The sequence below is a fragment of the Odontesthes bonariensis genome, chromosome 6 (assembly GCF_027942865.1).
Source record: "Odontesthes bonariensis isolate fOdoBon6 chromosome 6, fOdoBon6.hap1, whole genome shotgun sequence".
Taxonomy (NCBI): Eukaryota; Metazoa; Chordata; class Actinopteri; order Atheriniformes; family Atherinopsidae; genus Odontesthes; species Odontesthes bonariensis.
Genome location: NC_134511.1, coordinates 2,060,610 through 2,082,948, shown reverse-complemented (window position 1 = coordinate 2,082,948; position 22,339 = coordinate 2,060,610). Strand labels below are relative to the sequence as shown.

The 22,339-nt window shown below is 43.5% G+C and overlaps 1 protein-coding gene across 4 annotated transcripts; it reads right to left on the bottom strand.

The window, feature by feature from the left end:
* Positions 1 to 477: 477 nt before the first annotated feature.
* Positions 478 to 21,043, bottom strand: LOC142381790 (protein NLRC3-like). 4 transcript variants are annotated; one of them, XM_075467013.1, is made up of 7 exons: positions 20,972 to 21,043; positions 15,245 to 15,528; positions 10,042 to 11,812; positions 8,145 to 8,318; positions 3,021 to 3,194; positions 2,701 to 2,877; positions 478 to 2,545 (listed from the first exon to the last, which is right to left on the bottom strand). In XM_075467013.1, exons 2-7 carry the CDS (start codon positions 15,519 to 15,521, stop codon positions 2,536 to 2,538), a joined length of 2,583 nt encoding a protein of 860 aa, XP_075323128.1. In that variant the 5' UTR covers positions 15,522 to 15,528; positions 20,972 to 21,043; the 3' UTR covers positions 478 to 2,535. The 4 variants fall into 4 exon arrangements, with proteins under 4 accessions (XP_075323128.1, XP_075323129.1, XP_075323130.1 ...); XM_075467014.1 differs by having other exon boundaries at positions 15,245 to 15,599; positions 20,972 to 21,028; XM_075467015.1 differs by lacking the exon at positions 20,972 to 21,043 and adding an exon at positions 19,805 to 19,968.
* Between the last annotated feature and the right edge of the window lie 1,296 nt (positions 21,044 to 22,339).

Genomic DNA, 22,339 nt, shown 5'->3' with positions numbered 1-22,339 from the left:
GAGCTGCCGTGCTGTTGCTATTCTGTAGCAGAGTGGTGCAAAAAGTCTACATTAAGTGGTTTCAGAGTTACATGGTTCTGTAAAAGCATTCACAAAACAATACAGCAATGTACTGATATTAGAAAATGTACTTTGTACTTTTGAATACTTAAGTATTTTTAAAAGGAAGTTCTTCAGTACTTTAACTTGAGTAAATGTTTTTACTCACCTACATGACTTTTACTTGTAGTTGAGTAAGATTTGACCTTGAGTATCGATACTTTGACTCAAGTATTGGAGTTGAGTGCTTTGTCTCCCACTGCTTAAAGCACTGTGGGCGTAACTGCCGTGTATGCTGCTTTGTTGTCTTCCGCTATCTTCTCCGCGAGCAACAGTAACACCTCGACCAATGGGATGAGCGTATTCTTATGTGTGAATATGCTGTCAGCTCATTGGTCACAGAGCAGGACAGGGCCTGGGAAAAAGTTTACCGTACATTTCCCCCTGTTATTAATGTCCATTGGCATGATACTGACTATTTTTAGACTCTCACAGTAATACGGGACAAAGTGCGTCCCTTTTCAGCTCAATACGGGACGATTCAGTTTTTCAAGGGACGGTTGGCAACCCGAGTCTGTATGCCTGTATGTATGGCTTCCTTTTGTTTCTATATGCTTCTTTTGTCATGGGAAAAGTGCATTAGAGAGATGAATGATCTTACTGTCAGTGAGTTGCAGTGTTTTTCCTACATGTATGTTTCCAGAGGCAATGAGGCCGAGGTTATTTCACTAAAACTATGCACTGTAGCCTACATGCTTATTCACATCATTTTGGACTATATTAGTATAAATACAACAAGTCTGAATTGTGATTTTCTCAACCTCTCATTTAAACAAATCAGTACTTGTTTATAACATTTGTATACGGACAAATTAAATATAATATGCATAGATATATAACTTTTATAACCTTGCTTTCTTGCGCAAAGTGGATAGTCAAGCACAAATACATTTAAATACATGATTTATATATCATTTCATTATTTTTTACTTTATTATCAGCACTATGAATAATAAAGGGCAGATTATGAATCAGCACCATGGAACAAATTCGTAGCTATACAGTTTGTCCTGAAAAAGTATGAAATGTCACTGTGTGTTTTATGTGCATCAGATTATAGTTTATCAATCATGTTTCATTCTGCAGAGATGCCCCGTAAGGAGAGGACGTTAAAGCAAAAACAAAAGGAGTGTTTCATATCGGTGCTCCATGTGCCCCCTTTTTACTTTGAGCACCTGCCCCTCCGAAGGTCTCTGCACGGCCCTGCAAAGCAGCATCTTTGTTTGGTTTCTGCTCCACAGCAGAGTGAGCCGCACTGATGTCCCTGCAGCTCCAACAAAAAGGGACAAACAAGGACAAACAGCAGTCTGACATCTTCTGAATGTGAGCAACAGCTGGAAGTCACCTCCATACATGGTTTGTTTCCTGAGTCCAGGTCCCGGTCCCAGCCTGTGGTCCTTGCTGCAGGTCCTCCTTCCTGTTTATCTGCTGTAAAATAAAGGCCGTCTGTGTCCTGCTCTGTGAATCTTTGCCAGCGATGGAGAAACCGAAGCTTTCTGAACCACTGAACCAACATGAAGCCATCGTGTTGAAACGGTTCAGTGTTTTAAAGCATTTGGTCAAATTAATGATGGCGCCATCTGCTGGCCACCCTCCAACACAGCATTTAAAGGGCCGGGTGTTATAAAACAGAGAGACTGTTCTGCAGAACAATAAAGGTTCCATGTGCATCTTTAAATGTTTGACTGTTTAATTAGAGACATTAATAATATACTTGTGTTATAACGTGATTGTGCCATCATAAAATACTGTATGTAATAGAGATATGCTTTAGTAAGATTTATAGAAAGGTTGAAAGATGTTTATTTAACAACAAGATGATTTCAGCTGAGTTGGGCTTCAGTCTGTTCCTCTTCTTTGTTACGACCCCTCCAGCTTTTCACTCGGCACAGAAGTAGCTGGCACATCCTCCTGACTGCCGGGACAGAAAAGTGTGGCCACATCACTATTTTCTTCATCTTTCCCAACTGTTTGGGAGGCAGTAACAATAATAATAATCAAATGTTCCTTTCAGGTTCCCACATTTCCATCAGCTCAGTCGTCTCTGACTGAATCACACCGACAGCTTCTCATTTCCACTGATGGATTTAAAGATTAAAAGATTAAAAGTCAGTTTTTAAAGGCAGAAAATGAAGCCGAGAGAATAAAACTGGTGTCAAACTTTAGACTGTGGCTGTTCTTTAAGTTCAGATGGAACTGAAGGTTTAAGGATCGTTTCCATTGCTGATCATTTCTAACCCAACTTTAACATGGTTATTCCAAAGGAAGAAAAACACAGAATACAAACACATCATCATCATCATCATCATCATCATCATCATCATCATCATCATCATCAGGGTGCAGTCAGAGTCTCTCTGCACACCAGCTGCTGCTGCTTCATCCTGTGGATCATCAGGACACAGATCATCCTCTCAGCTCACATCGTCCTGTTCATCACTCCCAGCTGTAGAGAGAAGAAGAAAGAAGAGAGGAGATAAACGAGTGTTTCCAGAGCGTCTCTTCCTCAGCTGCCATCAGCTTTAATAAATAGAATAAATAATAAATAAAGTCTGATAAAATACTGCTGAGAGCTGCATGGACCTCCGACCCTCTACTGACCTCAGAGTCTGCAGTTTGCTGTGTGGACTCTCCACAAGCTCAGACAGCTCCTTCACTGCTGATTCATTCAGGCTGTTCCTGCTCAGGTCCAGTTCTGTCAGCTGGGAGGAGGGGTTGGACTTCAGAGCTGAAGCCAGAGAAGCAGAGCTGCTCTCTGACAAACCGCAGAGCCTCAATCTGAAGAAAGAATAAAACATGATTTAATAGATCATCATTTCATCAACTAAAGCCCAGAAGAAGAAAACAGACTTTACCATGAAGACCAGCACAACTTCCACATCATATTAATCTGAACACACAACTAAAACATGGTGTCTGACCCCAGAGTCTTCAGTCCACAGTGTGGACTCTGCAGAAAGCTGCTCAGCTCCTTCGCTGCAGAGTCACCGATGGTGTTCTGACTCAGCTCCAGTTCTGTCAGATGGGAGGGGTTGGACTTCAGAGCTGAGACCACAGAAGCACAGCTGGTATCTGACAAACTGCAGCGCTCCAATCTGAAGAAAGAATAAAACATGTGAGCTGAAGCCAACAGAGAAAAGGACTCTGAACCAGCTGCTGTCCATCATGGAGGATGAGCAGCTGATCTGTGCTGAGTGCTGACAGAACCAGCTGACATTAACAAAGTGTGTCAGAGCTGCAGGTTATTTCCACCAGCACTCATGGAAATATAGAGTGCAGGAGGTGTCTGAGAAAGGATTGCAGTTCCCACAGTCCCTGAAGGCAGCATGATGGGGGTCCCTTCAGCCTCCTCTGCTGCTCTGGCAGTCAGGATTTAACCCCCCTGTCAGCTGACGTCCGGGCTCTCAAAGCAGGTCAGCAGCAAAAGTTTGAAAGTGAAAAAACGGGTCAGAAGGTGGAAAAAAGTTCAGAATCTGACAGAAAGTTTGTGAATCTGAAAACAGAAAACATCTCAAATATGGACAAATGGGACTAAAGTGTTAATAAAACCTATGAAAGAAGAATGAACTTTACATCAAAGTGAAATAAACTTCTGCTGCACTTTGTTGGACTTTGAATCTGGTTGTTTGTTTCTCACAGAAAGTGATGAAGCTTGATGTTTCTCAGCCTGCATTCACTCACATGCTGCTCACAGCTCTCTGAGCTCTGACTGAATGAAACAGCTGGAACAGCTGGCACACAGCCGGCAGGGGAACAGAACAGCATGTATCTGCAGTGATGCAGCAGCCCCTGCCCCCCTCCTGCATGGCAGCTCAGTGATCATCCTTTGTGTCTGTGTTGGGCTCACCTGCACAGGGTCGCAGCACTTCACCTGTTCAGCTTCTCTTTGGCTGCACAGCTATCAAACACTGACTCTGCTGCATGTTTTCACACATTTCTCACCTGATGGAAAGCTGCTCACACACACTCACAGCCTCCTTCCATCTGCCGTTACCTAGCAACAAGTTAGCCGACAGCTGTTCTCTCATCCATCGTCCAATCCTGTTATTCTTCTTCTGATAAACTCTTCTTTGTGTTTCCCCCACAGTCACTAAGGCCCAATCCCAATTCACCCCTTGGCCCTACCTCTTACCCCTTCCCCTCCGTTTTGCGCGTTCACGTGTAGAGGTAGTGTTGTCCCAATACTCTTCCAAAGCCCTACCCCTTAGCCCTACCCCTCCGTTGTAGCCCTTGAAACGGAGGGCTTCGGCCAGGCAGACTCCGTTTGAAGGGGTATGATATATTTCCCAGAATACAACGCGACTACCGGGAGATCGCGAGTCTTTTTAATCGTTTTAGGTTGTGATAACTGGTGTATTGTGTGAGTTTAATATGGTGGCAATGTGTAGTTGTTTTCTGATATAAACGCACATGGGAAAAGTCGCTATTTTACATGGAGTAATCGGTCAATGCATGTGAAGGTGCTGCGAAAGAGTTGTCGTTTTTTATATCACACGAGTATTTACAAGCAATGTAGTTGGTTAACCATAGAGAAGTTCCTTTTGAGCATCATTTCGCTACCTATTATCACAAGTATTCATATACGTGACTGATTCACAGGGACTCAAGCACAAACAAAGAGCCTGATCAGGTTTAGCGCCGAAAACGAAGATCTGTTTCTAAAGTCATCCCCATCCCCAAAAAGAAGTAGGAAGTCCAATCCCATAATGTATTACCTGATACAGGAAAGCCTGAAGGAGCAGAAGCGCCACGAGCAGAAAACGGAGCGCTTTTTAGCTCTGTTTGAGCGCATGATAGACAAACTTTACGGTGAGTTGATGCGCCATGCACCTATTGTACACACAGCCACCACTACCGCATTCTGAAACACCTTTTTTAATTTTTTACAATGGATGAAAGTGCATGCTATAATGTCGTGTCTTGTTCCACCAGAACATCACTGAGCCCATGCAGCACCTCCGATGCGCCCTCCGCTGTTCCTGCTCCGGTCATCTCGTTCTCGATGATTGCACTGTTGCCCGTTTATGTTCATATTGTTTATATTCATACTGTTTATTGTCCATATTTGCACCACACACTTTAAGCTGTTATTTCTGAAAATGAGCTGCCTTACCAGTCTGTAATGTGAGCCTAATAAAAGAAATTAAGGACAAAAGGTTTGCAAAGGTTTGAGCATGATTATCACATCAACATCATATTAACGACTGGAACGGATATTGGTATGAAGAGATTTATTATACAAGGGATAACAAAAAAATTGGGGTACATGTTGTGGTCCAATGGGCAATAATTTGTAGGACGACCCGTCTGCTGGAAAGAAAAACATGGAAAGATCAGGCTTTCATCCTCCCAAACCAACACAGTGATAGCACACACAATGCAGTGCATTTATTTATGTCATCAAATCTGAACCTGGTACAAAGAAAACCGCTTCAAAAATGCATGAGCTGCATGTTTATTCCAAACGGAACGAGGCGAGTAACAAAGGCTAAACGTTAGCTTATGTTTTCAGCTAGGTTAGCCAGGTTAGGATACTACTCCAATCAATAAATCAGCAAATCCAACGAGACAAGCAAATTGTTTCTATATTACACGATATCACAAATGTACAGTTAAAAGCACTTTCAAACACAAACACACGTTATCATATTCACACGCCGGCTCTGGAAGCTACCAGCTGCTCACTCACAAGCGTTATTTGCATTAATTTCTTATTCTACATACCGTAACAAGATCCAGCAATGCTCCCAGATGTCGAAGACGCCTTCGCCTGATGGCACTCCGTCGATTCGACGCAGATATTTCTAAAGATATCCGAATAGCCCAGGACAGCGCGAACACCACAGCACCGGTCATGTTTGTTTACTTCTGGCTAAAGCTGTCGCTTTTGGTTACGTAACAACTGACGGCGCGGACTTATTACGTTCGTGAGTGTGAAGTGCTGTCCCAATTCGAAGGGGTGACATTCCTACCCCTTCGCCTACCCCTCCGTTTGAAGGGGCGAGGGGTAGGCGAAGGGGTAGAAAATAGAATTGGGATTGGGCCTAAATGTCAGCATCACCTTCAGTGGGCCTTGGCATTGTGTAACAGGGAATTATTGATAGAATTCATGAAATAAAGCTCAACTGAAAGTGATTTCCTTTCAGTTATCAGTGGGAGAAGCTTTCTGGCTGCATTTTGTCATCATGAATGAATCTGACTGAAGAGAACTGCTGCTGTGATGAAAGCTGTTTTCTAACCAGGTCAAAGATTGTTCATTTCCAGCAGAGTTGGAGGGGAGTTTGTTAGTATCAGCTGATTAACGGGCTGCTGGAAATATTCACCAACTCTGGAGCTCTGGAAGCATCAGCCAGTGATTCTAGATTAGTTTCTGTCTGACAGATTCACTGTTTTCTTATTATTTAACCCATTTAGGACGGGAAAGCATTGCCGCATTTCTACCTTTAAAGCCGGGGGCGCTGTTGCGTTATTCTACCTTTAAGGCCGGGAAAGCGTACACGTCTTTTTTCCTGTATGTAGAAAACATGGCTGTTATGCTGGTTAACCTCATCCCAGCACTTCTGTCACCTGAAAATCTGCTGGAAAAAGAAACTGGAGGAGTAAAACTCACCTGCAGAGCCCTGCTGCACTACTTCAAAGTGAGTTTACGTTTTATACTCGGTACACTGAGTTTGTAAGAATCACAGCTTTCTGCTACACTTTCATCCTGATGCTGCAGCTCCGCCTGGCTTGGGAAAATACATTTAAAAAGGATCCAATTGAAGTGTATTTTATTTGTGCTCTTTTTTTTAAAACTTTTTTTTTATTGTAGTTCTAAATTGGAAGATTATTGTGATCTTGAAATATTAAAATAAATTATGTATATATATATTTTTGTTGTTCAAAATATGAGTCACTCTCTGAAAGCCGGTGTATGCCCGCTAAAACGCTGCGCATTTATCGAGACTTTCAACCCCAGGTAGGCCAAGTATGGAGAAATGTAAGAAAATAAAAGTATCTGAAGAAAATTGGTGCAAAACAACCCTTATACAGGAAAAAAGACGTGTACGCTTTCCCGGCCTTAAAGGTAGAATAACGCAACAGCGCCCCCGGCTTTAAAGGTAGAAATGCAGCAATGCTTTCCCGGCCTAAATGGGTTAATAGATCATCATTTCATCAACTAAAGCCCAGAAGAAGAACACAGACTTTACCATGAAGACCAGCACAACTTCCACATCATATTAATCTGAACACACAACTAAAACATGGTGTCTGACCTCAGAGTCTTCAGTCCACAGTGTGGACTCTGCAGAAAGCTGCTCATCTTTGGAAAGGATTAAATTATTTTACCACATTATTTAAACCACTAGTAAAGCAAGAATGAACATTTGGAAGGAGCAGCAAGGGAAATAAGTCCTGAGATGAGTGTGTGCAGCATGTTCTTCTTCTGTGGTGTAATTCTGAATTCCTCTCTGGTTTCTGCACTTTGTGATGGATTCTTTTAGCATGTGATCCTCTCAACTTTGGTGATTTTTCCTCCTTCATGTTTAAAATAAAGTGCAGAGTCAGCGCTTTGCCATTTCCTCCAGTCTGTCACTAATTACTGGGTGGAGGCTGAAGCCCAAAGCAGACTGAGTCGTTGGAGTTAAAGTGACTGAACTCTGCACGTTTGTCCTGTTCAAATGAGCAGCAGCAGCAGCAGATCTGTCAGTTTGTTGCAGTTTAATCTGCATCCAGCTTTCCAAACTTTACTGATCAAACATCTCTCAGATGGACCAGAAAGGTGAGTCAAAGCTACATTTCAGCTGCTCCATTTTTACCTCTGATCTAAAGTGTTTTCTCTCCTTTTATGACTGAAGAAAAATGTTTTTTACCAGGATGATTTTTCTAAGGAACAGCTCTGCTTCAGTGTGTGAAAGTGAGGAAAGAATTGCTTTGGCAGGAGAAAAGGATGGAAGGGAGGATTCATTCAGACATGTGGAAACACTGAATGTTTGGATATTTCCACACATCACCAAATCATTTCAACTAAAACAGAAGAAGTAAAAGAGCTGCAGTGAACTGACCCCAGAGTCTCCAGTCTGCAGTTTGGACTTTCCAGGCCAGCAGACAGATGTTCCACTGCTGGATCCGACAGGTAGTTGTCACTCAGGTCCAGTTGTTTCAGATGGGAGGGGTTGGACTTTAAAGCAGAGGCCACAACTTCACAGTCAGTCTCTGAGATATAACAATAAGGAAGTCTGTGATGAGAGAAAACGTAAAGTCAGTTCTACTAAAATCAGACAATCTGCACTATAAACACCAACTGAACTCATATTCTGACTGAACAGTGATGTGAATGTAATGTCCTCTGATGAACATCTGTTCTTCACATCTGTGATTGATCTCATCTCATCTTCCTGTGTTTAACACGACATCATTAATCTCTTCAGTCTCTCAGACCTGAGCTCCTTTAAACGGACTTTTCTTCATTATTTTCACTAATCTGCAGATAAAGAAGGAAATGTGGTGTCACATTCAGACTGAAAACATGTTTGATCTGATCCCAAAGTCAGATTAAGGATGTTTTGTTCAGAAAACCATTTTTACACTCTTACATCTTTCATTTGACTCCAGAATCTTTATAAAAAGTTCAGCTTAGTGAACATTTACAGCTGAAAGACGATCTCTTTGCTAACCTCTGTCAGCTGGGACTGTTCACACCCATATACAGGAAGAATCCACTCTAAGAAGCTTCTAAGCACCAGTTAGCTTCTCCAGGGCTCTGAAAGCTGCCACAGAGCAACATCATTATGTCTCCGGAGACATCAGCTCCAACACTGCAGGCGGTACGCTTTGAGCTTTCCCCTCGTATATTTACATTCTGTGCAAAGGCCACAGTTCACGCCGTCTTCTCAGATGATGGCGTCTGCGTTTCACTGCAGATGGATGTCTTAATATCTCTAATCTGCAGCTATAAAAGCTGGTAGCATTCAGTACTGTGCCGTGGTCTGAGTCCACATTTCAAAGCGTTTGTGGAAATCATGGACGTGGTGTCCTCCGGGCTAAAGAGGAAAAGGAGCATCCAGATTGTTATCAGAGCAAAGTTCCAAAGCCAGCATCTGTGATGGTGTGGGGCTGTGTTGGTGCCCATGGCGTAGGTAACCTGCACATCTGTGAGGGCGCCATTAATGCTGAAAGCTCCAAACAGGAGCAACACGGCTTTTTCAGGGACGTCCTGCTTATTTCAGCAAGACGATGCCAGGCCACATTCTGCAGGTGTGCCGGCAGCGTGGCTTCATAGGAGCAGAGTGCAGGAACTAAACTGGCCCGCCTGCAGTCCACACCTGTCTCCCATTGAAAATGTGCGGCACATTATGAAGTAAAAGATATGACGGCAGAGACTGTTGAGCCAAAGCTTTCACAATCAATCCCTCCAACAGCCAACAATGAAATGACCCGACTGAGGCCGCTCACCTATAAAACCTTCTGCTGATCCAACCATCACAATTTTACCAACAAAAACTTTTATTCTGACAAATGCTCTTAATGATCCAGTTCAGTAAAACTTTAAACATATTCCCACAGATTTCTGTTGCATCATTTCCAGTGAGCTGGGAACTGGCCCAATCTGTCCAAGATGCTCTCCTGTGAGTCAGGTTGCCATGGAAACACTCTGTATGTGCCGATCTGAAAAAGTGGGCAGATTTCTTAGCTTCTGGTTGTGTTGGGGACCGGCCATGTGGGCATAAAGCCGGCCCACATGGGAAACAGTGGAAACAGCAGGTTAATGCTGGCTTCCTGTCTCCAACAGTAGGTCTGCTGCTGTGAAGCACATGTGAGCAGAAACTGTGGGAAAGGTCCAGATGAACCTGTCTGCAGGTTCTCCAGAACATCTCTGCTGTTCATGTGCAGAAACGGCTTTTAGGGAACTAAACTACTAATCTACTCTGACTCATGAAGTCAATGAACACATCAACTCACCCAGCCTTTCTGCAGTTCCTCACAGCTGGAATCAGCCTCCTTCGTCCCTCAGCTGTTGTGTTGTACTTCAGCAGGTCCAACTCATCCAGAACCTCCTCTGACATCTGCAGCATGTAGGCCAGAGCTGAGCACTGGATCTCAGAGAGTTCCTCCTCTGATCTGTTCTCTGACTTCAGGAACTCTTGGATCTCCTGATGAACTGAGACGTCGTTCATCTCCATCAGACAGTGGAAGATGTTGATGCTTCTGTCAGGAGAAAAGTTAAACACGTTCATCTCCTTCAGGTTGTTGATGACTCTCTGGATGGTTTCTGGACTGTTCTGTGTCTGACCCAGCAGGCCTGCTAAGAGTCTCTGGTTGGACTCCACAGAGAGGCCATGAAGGAAGCGGACAAACAGGTCCAGGTGGCCATTTTTACTATCCAGGGATTTCTTCATGACTTTCTTCAGGAAGTCATCCAGAGATGAGTAACTGTATTTTTCTCCCAGGAAGCTCCTCAGCACCTTTTTCTTCCTGTTGGTGTAGCAGTGCATCATGTAGACTGCAGCCAGAAACTCCTGAACACTCAGATGGACGAAGCAGTAAACGGTGTTCCTGTACAGCCCCCTCTCCTCCTTAAAGATCTCCGTGAACACTCCTGAGTACAGCGAAGCGTCTCTATCGATGCCGCACTCTCTCAGGTCGAACTCGTAGAAGATCAGGTTTCCTTTCTGCAGCTGCTCAAAGGCCAGTTTTCCCAGAGACTCGATCGTCCTCCGGACATCTTCTGCATCCTTTCCGGCTCCTTCATCGTACTTGACCTTCTTCACTTTGGTCTGAACCACCAGGAAGTGGATGTACATCTCGGTCAGGGTCTTGGGCAGCTCTGCTCTCTGCTCTGTGGTCAACATGTGCTCCAGAACTGTAGCAGTGATCCAGCAGAAGACTGGGATGTGGCACATGATGTGGAGGCTTCGGGATGTCTGGATGTGGGAGATGATCCTGCTGGCCTGCTCCTCATCTCTGAATCTCTTCCTGAAGTACTCCTCCTTCTGTGGGTCAGTGAACCCTCTGACCTCTGTCACCATGCCGACACAGCCAGAAGGGATCTGATTGGCTGCTGCGGGGCGTGTGGTTATCCAGAGGCGAGCAGAGGGAAGCAGCTCCCCCCTGATGAGGTTTGTCAGCAGCACATCCACTGAGGTGGGCTCTGTAGCATCAGCCAGGGGCTCCTTGCTGTGGAAGTCCAGAGGAAGTCGACACTCATCCAGACCGTCAAAGATGAACACGACCTGGAACTGTTCAAAGCTGCAGATTCCTGCTTCTTCGGTCTCAGTAAAGAAGTAATGAACCAGTTCCACCAAGCTGAACTTTCTCTCTTTCAGCACATTCAGCTCTCTGAAAGTGAATGGAAACAGGAACTGGATGTCCTGGTTGGCTTTGCCTTCAGCCCAGTCCAGAGTGAACTTCTGTGTTAAGACTGTTTTCCCAATGCCAGCCACTCCCTTTGTCATCACTGTTCTGATTGGTTCATCTCTTCCAGGTGGGCCTTTAAAGATGTCTTCCTGTCTGATGGATGTTTCTGCTCTGCCTGCTTTCCTGGATGCTGCTTCAATCTGTCTGACCTCATGTTCATCACAGACCTCTCCGGTGCCTCCCTCTGTGATGTAGAGCTCTGTGTAGATCTGATCCAGAGAGGTTTCCTTTCCTTCGTCAGGAATCCCCTCAAACACACGCTGGAACTTCTTCTTCAGAGCAGATTTAAATTTATCCTGACACCCACTGAGGATCTCTGAATGAAAACAGAAAACAATAACAGAAATATGACAATGAATTTACATAAAACATAAAACTGTTTTTAAATGTTTTTAACTGTTGTTGACTGTTGTTGACTTAACTGTTTCTGACTGTTGTTGACTGTTTCTGACTGTTGTTGACTGTTTCTGACTGTTGTTGACTGTTTCTGACTGTTGATGACAGTTTCTGACTGTTGTTAACTGTTTCTGACTGTTGTTAACTGTTTCTGACTGTTGTTGACAGTTTCTGACTGTTGTTAACTGTTTCTGACTGTTGTTAACTGTTTCTGACTGTTGTTAACTGTTTCTGACTGTTGATGACAGTTTCTGACTGTTGTTAACTGTTTCTGACTGTTGTTAACTGTTTCTGACTGTTGTTAACTGTTTCTGACTGTTGATGACAGTTTCTGACTGTTGTTGACAGTTTCTGACTGTTGTTAACTGTTTCTGACTGTTGTTAACTGTTTCTGACTGTTGTTAACTGTTTCTGACTGTTGTTGACAGTTTCTGACTGTTGTTAACAGTTTCTGACTGTTGTTGACAGTTTCTGACTGTTGTTAACTGTTTCTGACTGTTGTTAACTGTTTCTGACTGTTGTTAACTGTTTCTGACTGTTGTTAACTGTTTCTGACTGTTGATGACAGTTTCTGACTGTTGTTAACTGTTTCTGACTGTTGTTAACTGTTTCTGACTGTTGTTAACTGTTGTTGACTGTTTCTGACTGTTGTTGACTGTTAACTGTTAAAGGGGAACTCCGGGGCATTTGAAGCGCAATCCCATTGCTAGAGGTTGTCAAATACTGACAGTAGGACACAGGCTGGTGCAAATCGGCGCTCCCTGTGTGGAGATTGCGCTGTTTGCGCAGCCTGTCATGCGAGGCTAATACGTGGTGGCTAAGGGGCAACTGCTAACCCTTCCACGTAAAACAACAACTTGCACACTGCAGAAACGTCACACCACTTTATAAACCATCCGACAATAAAGTCACAAGCCTTACCATCAAACCCATATGCATGGTTCTTACATTACTGGCATGGGGACGTTACAAAACAACTTTATAAACAGCATGTAACTCACCGGCTGGTTGTAGGCTCGCGCATGTGAAAGCCCAAAAGAGTCGATGGAGAATACTCCCATATACAAAACAATTATCTTCTCTAGAAAAACTGCGTTCAAGTATTTAAAACATTACAACAATACATGCCCAGTAATATTGTTGTAATGTTTTAAATACTTGAACGCAGTTTTTCTAGAGAACCTCTAGCAATGGGATTGCACTTCAAATGCCCCGGAGTTTTCCTTTAACTGTTTCTGACTGTTGTTGACTGTTAACCATTTCTGACTGTTGTTAACTGTTTCTGACTGTTAACTGTTTCTGACTGTTGTTGACTGTTTCTGACTGTTGTTGACTGTTTCTGACTGTTGTTGACTGTTAACTGTTACTGACTGTTGTTGACTGTTAACTGTTTCTGACTGTTGTTGACTGTTAACTGTTACTGACTGTTGTTGACTGTTAACTGTTTCTGACTGTTGTTGACTGTTAACTGTTACTGACTGTTGTTGACTGTTAACTGTTTCTGACTGTTGTTGACTGTTAACTGTTTCTGACTGTTGTTGACTGTTAACTGTTTCTGACTGTTGTTGACTGTTAACTGTTTCTGACTGTTGTTGACTGTTGTTAACTGCCCTCTCCGGGTCGGGAATGAGATCCTTCCCCAAGTGGAAGAGTTCAAGTATCTCGGGGTCTTGTTCAAGAGTGGGGGACGAATGGAGCAGGAGGTTGACAGACGGATCGGTGCGGCGTCTGCAGTGATGCGGGCTCTGCACCGGCCCGTCGTGGTGAAGAAGGAGCTGAGCCAGAAGGCCAAGCTCTCGATTTACCAGTCAATCTATGTTCCTACCCTCACCTATGGTCACGAGCTGTGGGTAGTGACCGAAAGAACGAGTTCCTACCCTCACCTATGGTCACGAGCTGTGGGTAGTGACCGAAAGAACGAGTTCCTACCCTCACCTATGGTCACGAGCTGTGGGTAGTGACCGAAAGAACGAGTTCCTACCCTCACCTATGGTCACGAGCTGTGGGTAGTGACCGAAAGAACGAGATCCTACCCTCACCTATGGTCACGAGCTGTGGGTAGTGACCGAAAGAACGAGATCGCGAATACAAGCGGCCGAAATGAGTTTCCTCCGCAGGGTGTCTGGGCTCTCCCTTAGAGATAGGGTGAGAAGCTCGGTCATCCGGGAGGGGCTCGGAGTAGAACCGCTGCTCCTCCGCATCCAGAGGAGTCAGATGAGGTGGCTCGGGCATCTGGTTAGGATGCCTACTGGGGCATCTGGTTAGGATGCCTCCTGGGGCATCTGGTTAGGACGCCTCCCTGGTGAGGTGTTCCGGGCCCGTCCCACTGGAAGGAGGCCCCGGGGAAGACCAGGACACGTTGGAGAGACTATGTCTCTCGGCTGGCCTGGGAACGCCTCGGGGTACCCCCAGAAGAGCTGGAGGAAGTGGCCGGGGACAGGGACGTCTGGGTTTCTCTGCTCAAGCCGCTGCCACCGCGACCCGATCCCCGGAGAAGATGATGGAAGGAAGGAAGGAAGGAAGGAAGGAAGGAAGGAAGGAATGAATTGTGGATGGATGGAAGGAAGGAAGGATGGATGGATGGATGGATGGAAGGAAGGAAGGAAGGAAGGAAGGAAGGAAGGAAGGAAGGAAGGAAGGAAGGAAGGAAGGATGGTTGGATAGAATGATGTGTAAATCCAAATACCATTATGATCGATCAAAGTTAAGAGATACACATTTATCCAAATAAAATCATCACAGATGATTGACACATCTGTAATGACATGGGGTGCCATGCCTGTTTAGGTACCCCGATATTTATATATCGATATATCCTGATTGCCGTGGCTCAGTGGTTAGAGTCGGTCGTCCAATAACCGGAAGATTGGCAGGTTCCAGGTTCCAGGCCTCTTAAACTGAACTGAACTGACAGCTGGAGGGGTGTCAGTCCACCTCCTTGTCACGGCCGAGGTGCCCTCGAGCAAGGCACCGTACCCCCATGCTCCCCGGGCGCTGAATGGCTGCCCACCGCTCCAGGTTGGCATCTGTCTCTATGAGTGTGTCAACAGGTGCAGACCTGGATGGGTTAATGAGCAATAAATCTGATCTGAATCTTAATGCAGAACATTAAAAACGGTGGCTTTGGGCTCAGCGAACACATTAAGGCCACTTCGCAGAAGACTTCTCTGGAACAGAGAAACAGTTTTATGCATCGTGAACAACTAAAACAGGAACTTGTGTTTACTTATATTCATGTTTTATTAAACCAGATTCACATGAAACAGTGCTGTTGTAGCACATGTTATCCAGTCAGTCTCAGCGATGGCTTAATTCTTTGATATCAATCCAACATTCAGTTTTACAGACTTACCTGAAGTCTCTAACATGTTCTCTGGAGGTCTTTCAGCCAGATCGTTGTTCGGCACCTTCACCAGCAGCATCTTAGTGACCTTAATAGTGTTTATACAGTAGGTCGGGAACATCAGATCCACCGTGTGCATCCGGTTCGCCTTGTCCAGCCGACTCTTTGGGATCGCCGGGAAGTCTTTGAGGACGCCCCTCTGGCACATGAGCCACTTAAATTTTTCAAACTCTTCATTATTCAAATCCTCCAGAGTCTGCAGGAGGATCTCTTTAGGTGTTGTCATCTTTACTCTGTGAAGATCCGACAGGTTTGACAGAAATCCATCAGGACTGTTGAACAGCTGTTACTTTTCTCCTTTAAACTGCAGGAGAAGCAGCATCATTAACATCAGTACAGGAGGAAAGGAGCAGATGTGGAGATATGTGGAAGTGTGACCTGATCATTAACTGATGAGCCAGAACACCGGAGCTGATTGACACGAGGTGCCATGGCTGATTAGGTACCCCGATATTTATGTGGTCACAGTATTTCATCACTTTGCAGCCCTGATTCATGAATATTGCATAGAAACTACTACACATTTTTCCAAATTACTCATAACACTGGGTGTTGGGTTTATTGTAGTATTACTATGTAAATACTATGCAAGTACTATGCAAGTACTATGCAAGTACTAGAATAGAAGTATTTTATTCATCCTGGCCGTAAAATTACTTCGCAGTAGCAGCATACAGACAAGTAAAAATAAAATAAAAATCTATCCTATTCTACTATGCAAGTACCATGCAATTAGTATAATTAGTATGCAATTAGTATGCAAGTACTATGCAATTAATATGTAAACGGATAACTGGTCAGTTTGCAGCCCTGGTTCATGGTTTATTCCATAGAAACTACCACACATTTTTCCAAAGTACTCATAACACTGGGTGTTGGGTTTATTGTAGTATTGCTATGTAATTAAGAAGTAATTAATATGTAATTAAATGGAAATGGATAACTGGTCAGTTTGCAGCCCTGATTCATGGTTTATTCCATAGAAACTACCACACATTTATCCAAATTACTCATTATAAACTGGGTGTTGGGTTTATTGAGATTCACTATGAGCTGTACAAAGAAAGCCTGCGTAGTTATAACAATGAGCTGTGCAAGGCCAGACAGCTGCATTTATCTGAAATCATTAATAAGAATGTCAACAATTCTCGAACTCTGTTTGCTTTGGTTGAAAAACTCACAAATCCTCCTAAACAGTAAAACCCAGACCTCCTCTCCACAGGGAAATGCAACGAATTTGCCAACTTTTTTAGCCAAAAAAATCAAAACAATTAGACAAAACATTCATGCAAGACAGACAAACAAGAAAACTAATCTGTGTCTAAAATCTAGAAATAACTCTGACTCTATGTCCCAATTTAATACTGTAGATTTAAAAATCCTAGAGGAAACAGTTCGGCATCTGAAATCAACAACTTGTTCTCTGGACATAATACCATCCGACTTTTTAAAAAACTGTTTTTACCTCAGTAGAAAGTGATCTCCTACGAATAGTTAACAGCTCACTGGCATCAGGCATTTTTCCCAAGTCACTAAAGACAGCTGCCATTAAGCCGCTCCTAAAGAAGAGAACTCTAGATGCCTCTATGATGAACAACTACAGACCTGTCTCTAATCTCTCTTTTATATCCAAGATTATTGAGAAAGTTGTATTTAACCAGCTCAACGACTTTCTGAATGAAAGTGGAAGTCTTGATAACTTTCAATCAGGCTTCAGACGTCATCACAGCACTGAAACAGCTCTGGTCAAAGTGTTAAACGACATCAGGATCAGTTTAAATATTTGGGGGTACAGATTTTGCCAAGATTGGAAAACATTGTTGAAGCTAATTATGAACCTTTGATGATGGAAATTAATGAATCAATCGATAGATGGATGTCACTACCAGTATCTATAATTGGGAGAATTAATATTTAAATAAATGAATATACCGCCAAAGCAGTGGTTGCGCTAGACTTTTTCACTGTCCGTCATTTTGACGGACAGGGTCGTAAAAATTCTGTCATTGTCCATTATTATCCGTCTTTTTTTTTTAAATGGTAATATACAGGCTTTTAAATGGTAGGCTAATATACAGGCTATATCCTAATGCTTATAATAATAACTCGTGTTTTATTGACTTATTTTCATTTAAAAAATAATTCACAGAACAAGTGTGTATTATCTAATATTTTTTTTATTGATGCATTTCTTCAGAGATTGACGTTCGGTCACTTGTGAACTCGTTTTTTTCGCTGCTAAAAACATTGCGGCTGTTGGGCATATGAACATGTTATTTTATAACGTAGTCGAACGAAGAAAATTGTAGTGAAAATACGAACAGTCCACTTAGAACAATTGAAGTGAAATATGAACAGTCCACTTAGAATGGTTGCAGTGGTAATCTGCAATCTGCTACTGTTGTAGCTCAAACCTTCCTTCCGGCCCGCATTGATTTGAATAGGGAGCTCGCTTGTGTGAAATTGAACGCATCAATTGAGACTGCTGCCGAGGCGATTGTCATTAAATTTTGCGTCCTTGCCTCCGACAGGCGACTTCTCATTGAGGTTTCAATTTTATTCTGAAGGCTGAACCCACGCTCAGCTGCGACGCTGGAGACTGGAATGACCAGCGCCACTTCAGCCAAAGCTCTGAAGTCGGGAAACACGTCTCCCAATGAAACGATAAGAAGCCGGCAAGAGCCTCTGAACGTGGGATTTCCCGACCCTTTCATTTTAAGGTAGAAATGTTACATAGTATTGCTTTAATATGCACGAGCTCGCCACCACCAGGTCGGGCGTGAGGTTACCGGTAGGCTACTTTTATGATTCATCATCTGTCAAAGCACATGGCTGTGGTCAAAGTTACAGACGGGCGGCTATCAGAACACCCTCGCGCAGCTGGCTAATCGGCCCACTGAACACCAAAGCTGCGGCTCAGATTGAAAGTTGGTGACGGCAATGAAACTTATGTAGAGTAAGAAAAATGTCATAACTTGCCTATGATTTCAATTGTGTGTTTTATTGTTATTTTTTTATTATTGGTAATGGTAATGGTCAAATCCGTCAAAATGACGGACGGCCTTCAATTTTTTCCGTCATAGCTGAAAAAAATCCGTCAATGACGGACAATTGTCGGTTAACGCGACCTCTGCGCCAAAGCTACTTTATCTATTTCAAAATATAAAACTATAAAAATAGCTGAGGTCTATTATGTTCTACTTTTCAACAAATGAGCTTCCACATTGGACTGAAATGGAGTCTCATGGTCTGGGGTTGCCTCTTCCCTCATACATATACTCAGACACAGCAAAAGATTGAAGAAACTAACTAAAAACCCAATAGTAAAGCATATGTTAAAGATATGGTATGATGTTCAAAAATACTTAAAGGAACAGCACACATTATCTCGATATAGTCCAGTATGGGGTAATCATTGCTTTGTACCAGGGAGAGCGGATGCAGCATTTAACCCTCACACCTGATTTAAAACACAACTTAATTTCTGAAAAGGGACATTTTTGTCCCCTTTTAAAACGACCTAAAAACATCATATGTTAATATTTTTTTCCGCTTTTTTGTCGTAGATCTTTTATTCCACTTCAGTTCCGATCATAAGCACCAAGTTTTCAATTATTTTCAAAAATGTAACTCTTAAAATACTGGTTTATATGAAGTAAACACCAATTTCTGAAAATAATTGAAAACTTGGTAGTTATGATCAGAACTGAAGTTGAATAAAAGATCTACGGAAAAAAAAGCAGAAAAAAACCATTAACATATGATGTTTTTAGGTCGTTTTACAAGGGGACAAAAATGTACCTTTTCAGAAATTAAGTTGTGTTTTAAATCAGGTGTGAGGGTTAAGAAAAACACTTATCAGTGAGGCTAATCTGGAAAAGGGCTTCAGTTTGGTGGGAGCATAAAGATTGGACTCTGGAGCAATGGAAGAAGGTCATGTGGTCTGATGAGTCCAGATTTACCCTGTTCCAGAGTGATGGCAGCATCAGGGTAAGAATGGATGCACAGATGAAGTGATGCCCCCATCATACAGGCCAACAAAAGGTTAAAGTCAGCTTGTCACCCTGAATATTTCCAACCTGCTTCACACCCTGTTTGGGTTGCCAGTATACGTTGCCATGGTGATATCCCAGATAAACAGCTGAAACAATCTGAACTAAACAGCGAATCAGAAAGCTGAAACAATCTGAACTAAGCAGCGAATCAGAAAGCTGAAACAATCTGAACTAAGCAGCGAATCAGAAAGCTGAAACAAGCTGAACTAAACAGCGAATCAGAAAGCTGAAACAATCTGAACTAAGCAGCGAATCAGAAAGCTGAAACAATCTGAACTTGATGGTTTTACACCCGAGTCGGATCAGTTCTTTGTATCAGAGCCGTCCGATCAGCTCGGTTTCAACAGCAGAAACAAGCTGCTGAGTTCTGCTTCTTCTTCCTCTGCAGTCCACAGAGAGGAAACCCACTCAGAGACTCTGACAGTGAAATAAGAAGAAGGTCGTTCCCACTCACCTGATTCTGACCTCAGGTTTCCTCCTGCTGCTGCCCACTCAAAATGGAGCCTGCACTGTGTGAATGTGTCTGTGTTCTGTCGTAATCTGGATCAACTGGTTCACCTGGTCCACCTGGTCTGAGGCTCCGCCCCTTTTCCTTTACAGGAAATCAGGTGAGCTCACTCCCATTCATATCTCACATATTAATCTGTCCTCACACACAGCAACATCAGAGTTGGAGCTGCAGCAACAAAAAGTCCAGCAGAGACTTTTCTTTCTCACCAACTCAGAGAGAAACAACAGCTGCTGCTGCAGCTTTCTCCAGTCCTCATTCAAAGCGTCTCCGCTTCATCTCTGGCAGTCTGCTCTGACAGTCGGGGGTCACAAAGAAGCGAGACAACATCTGCAGTCCTCCGGAGCTGCTTTCTGTTGGTGTAATCAGGACCTACAGCGCATAAACTCGCTCCTCCCAATCTTCCCCTTCACATTTACATTCCATTATATCCACCTGGCCACCCGTGACACCGCCACAGGGCAGAATGTGAGCGTTGCACTCACGTATTATTTGCCCTGTAGAAACCTTCACAAAGGCCTCTGAGCTTCTTCACCCCTGCAGGAGCGGTCAGACCAGGGCGCAGAGACGGTGTCATTGGCTGAGGATCTCGGTCGGTGGGTTACATCCCGCCATGGGCCTCAAATTGTTGGAATGGCGACACTTTAATTTTCTTTTTCTATAATTATTTTGGGGCATTTATGCCTTTAATGCAGGGCTGTTCAAATGGCGGCCCGCGGGCCACATGCGGCCCAGAAGCAATAACCCGAGTGGCCCAACTTGTGGTTCAGCCAAAAAAGCAGAGAAAAACCATGAAAAACACAGTTTGCGAAAATATTCTTTTTAGTATTTTAAAGTGAAAAATAGCATTGCTGTTACCTCAGGTTCTATTTATTTAGAGAAGTTTTGTTTATGTTTATTTCACTTCAAAAGGGAAAACTGTTTCATCACCACGGATGAGCACTTTTTGTTTTAATGCCCGGGTTATTTCAGCAGTCAGAGAACTGCGACTACCTCAGTTCATTTAACAGTTTTTAAATGTGTTTTACAAACATACGAAGAGGGGAAATGATGAATAAACATCACACTCAGAGACTCTGACAGTGAAATAAGAAGAAGGTCGTTCCCACTCACCTGATTCTGTCCTCAGGTTCCCTCCTGCTGCTGTCCACTCAAAATGGAGCCTGCACTGTGTGAATGTGTCTGTGTTCTGTCGTAATCTGGATCAACTGGTCCACCTGGTCTGAGGCTCCGCCCCTTTTCCTTTACAGGAAATCAGGTGAGCTCATATCAGTGTTTATGGTGCTCAAAGGTCAGCTTTTATCACCCAACCCAACGCCGACACTCCCATTCATATCTCACATATTAATCTGTCCTCACACACAGCAACATCACACTCAGAGTTTGAGCTGCAGCAACAAAAAGTCCAGCAGAGACTTTTCTTTCTCACCAACTCAGAGAGAAACAACAGCTGCTGCTGCAGCTTCATCCAGTCCTCATTCAAAGCGTCTCCGCTTCATCTCTGGCAGTCTGCTCTGGCAGTCTGCTCTGACAGTCGGGGGTCACAAAGAAGCGAGACAACATCTGCAGTCCTCCGGAGCTGCTTTCTGTTGGTGTAATCAGGACCTACAGCGCATAAACTTGCTCCTCCCAATCTTCCACTTCACATTTACATTCCATTATATCCACCTGGCCACCCGTGACACCGCCACAGGGCAGAATGTGAGCGTTGCACTCACGTATTATTTGCCCTGTAGGAACCTTCACAAAGGCCTCTGAGCTTCTTCACCCCTGCAGGAGCGGTCGGACCAGGGCGCAGAGACGGTGTCATTGGCAGAGGATCTCGGTCGGTGGGTTACATCCCGCCATGGGCCTCAAATTGTTGGAATGGCGACACTTTAATTTTCTTTTTCTATAATTATTTTGGGGCATTTATGCCTTTAATGCAGGGCTATTCAAATGGCGGCCCGCGGGCCACATGCGGCCCAGAAGCAATAACCCGAGTGGCCCAACTTGTGGTTCAGCCAAAAGAGCAGAGAAAAACCATGAAAAACACAGTTTGCGAAAATATTCTTTTTAGTATTTTAAAGTGAAAAATAGCATTGCTGTTACCTCAGGTTCTATTTATTTAGAGAAGTTTTGTTTATGTTTATTTCATTTCAAAAGGGAAAACTGTTTCATCACCATGGATGTGCACTTTTTGTTTTAATGCCCGGGTTATTTCAGCAGTCAGAGAACTGCGACTACCTCAGTTCATTTAACAGTTTTGAAATGTGTTTTACAAACATACGAAGAGGGGAAATGATGAATAAACATCACATGTTGTTTCATTATATTTGTCATTACTTCCTCCTTACTGACCGCTGAAAATGTCCGGCCCAGCTTAAGGTCTCGGTTTTAAAATCTGGCCCAACTGTATTTGTAATTGAATAGCCCTGCTTTAATGGATAGGACAGTTTAGAGAGACAGGAAGCAGGGTGCAGAGAGAGGGGGAACTACATG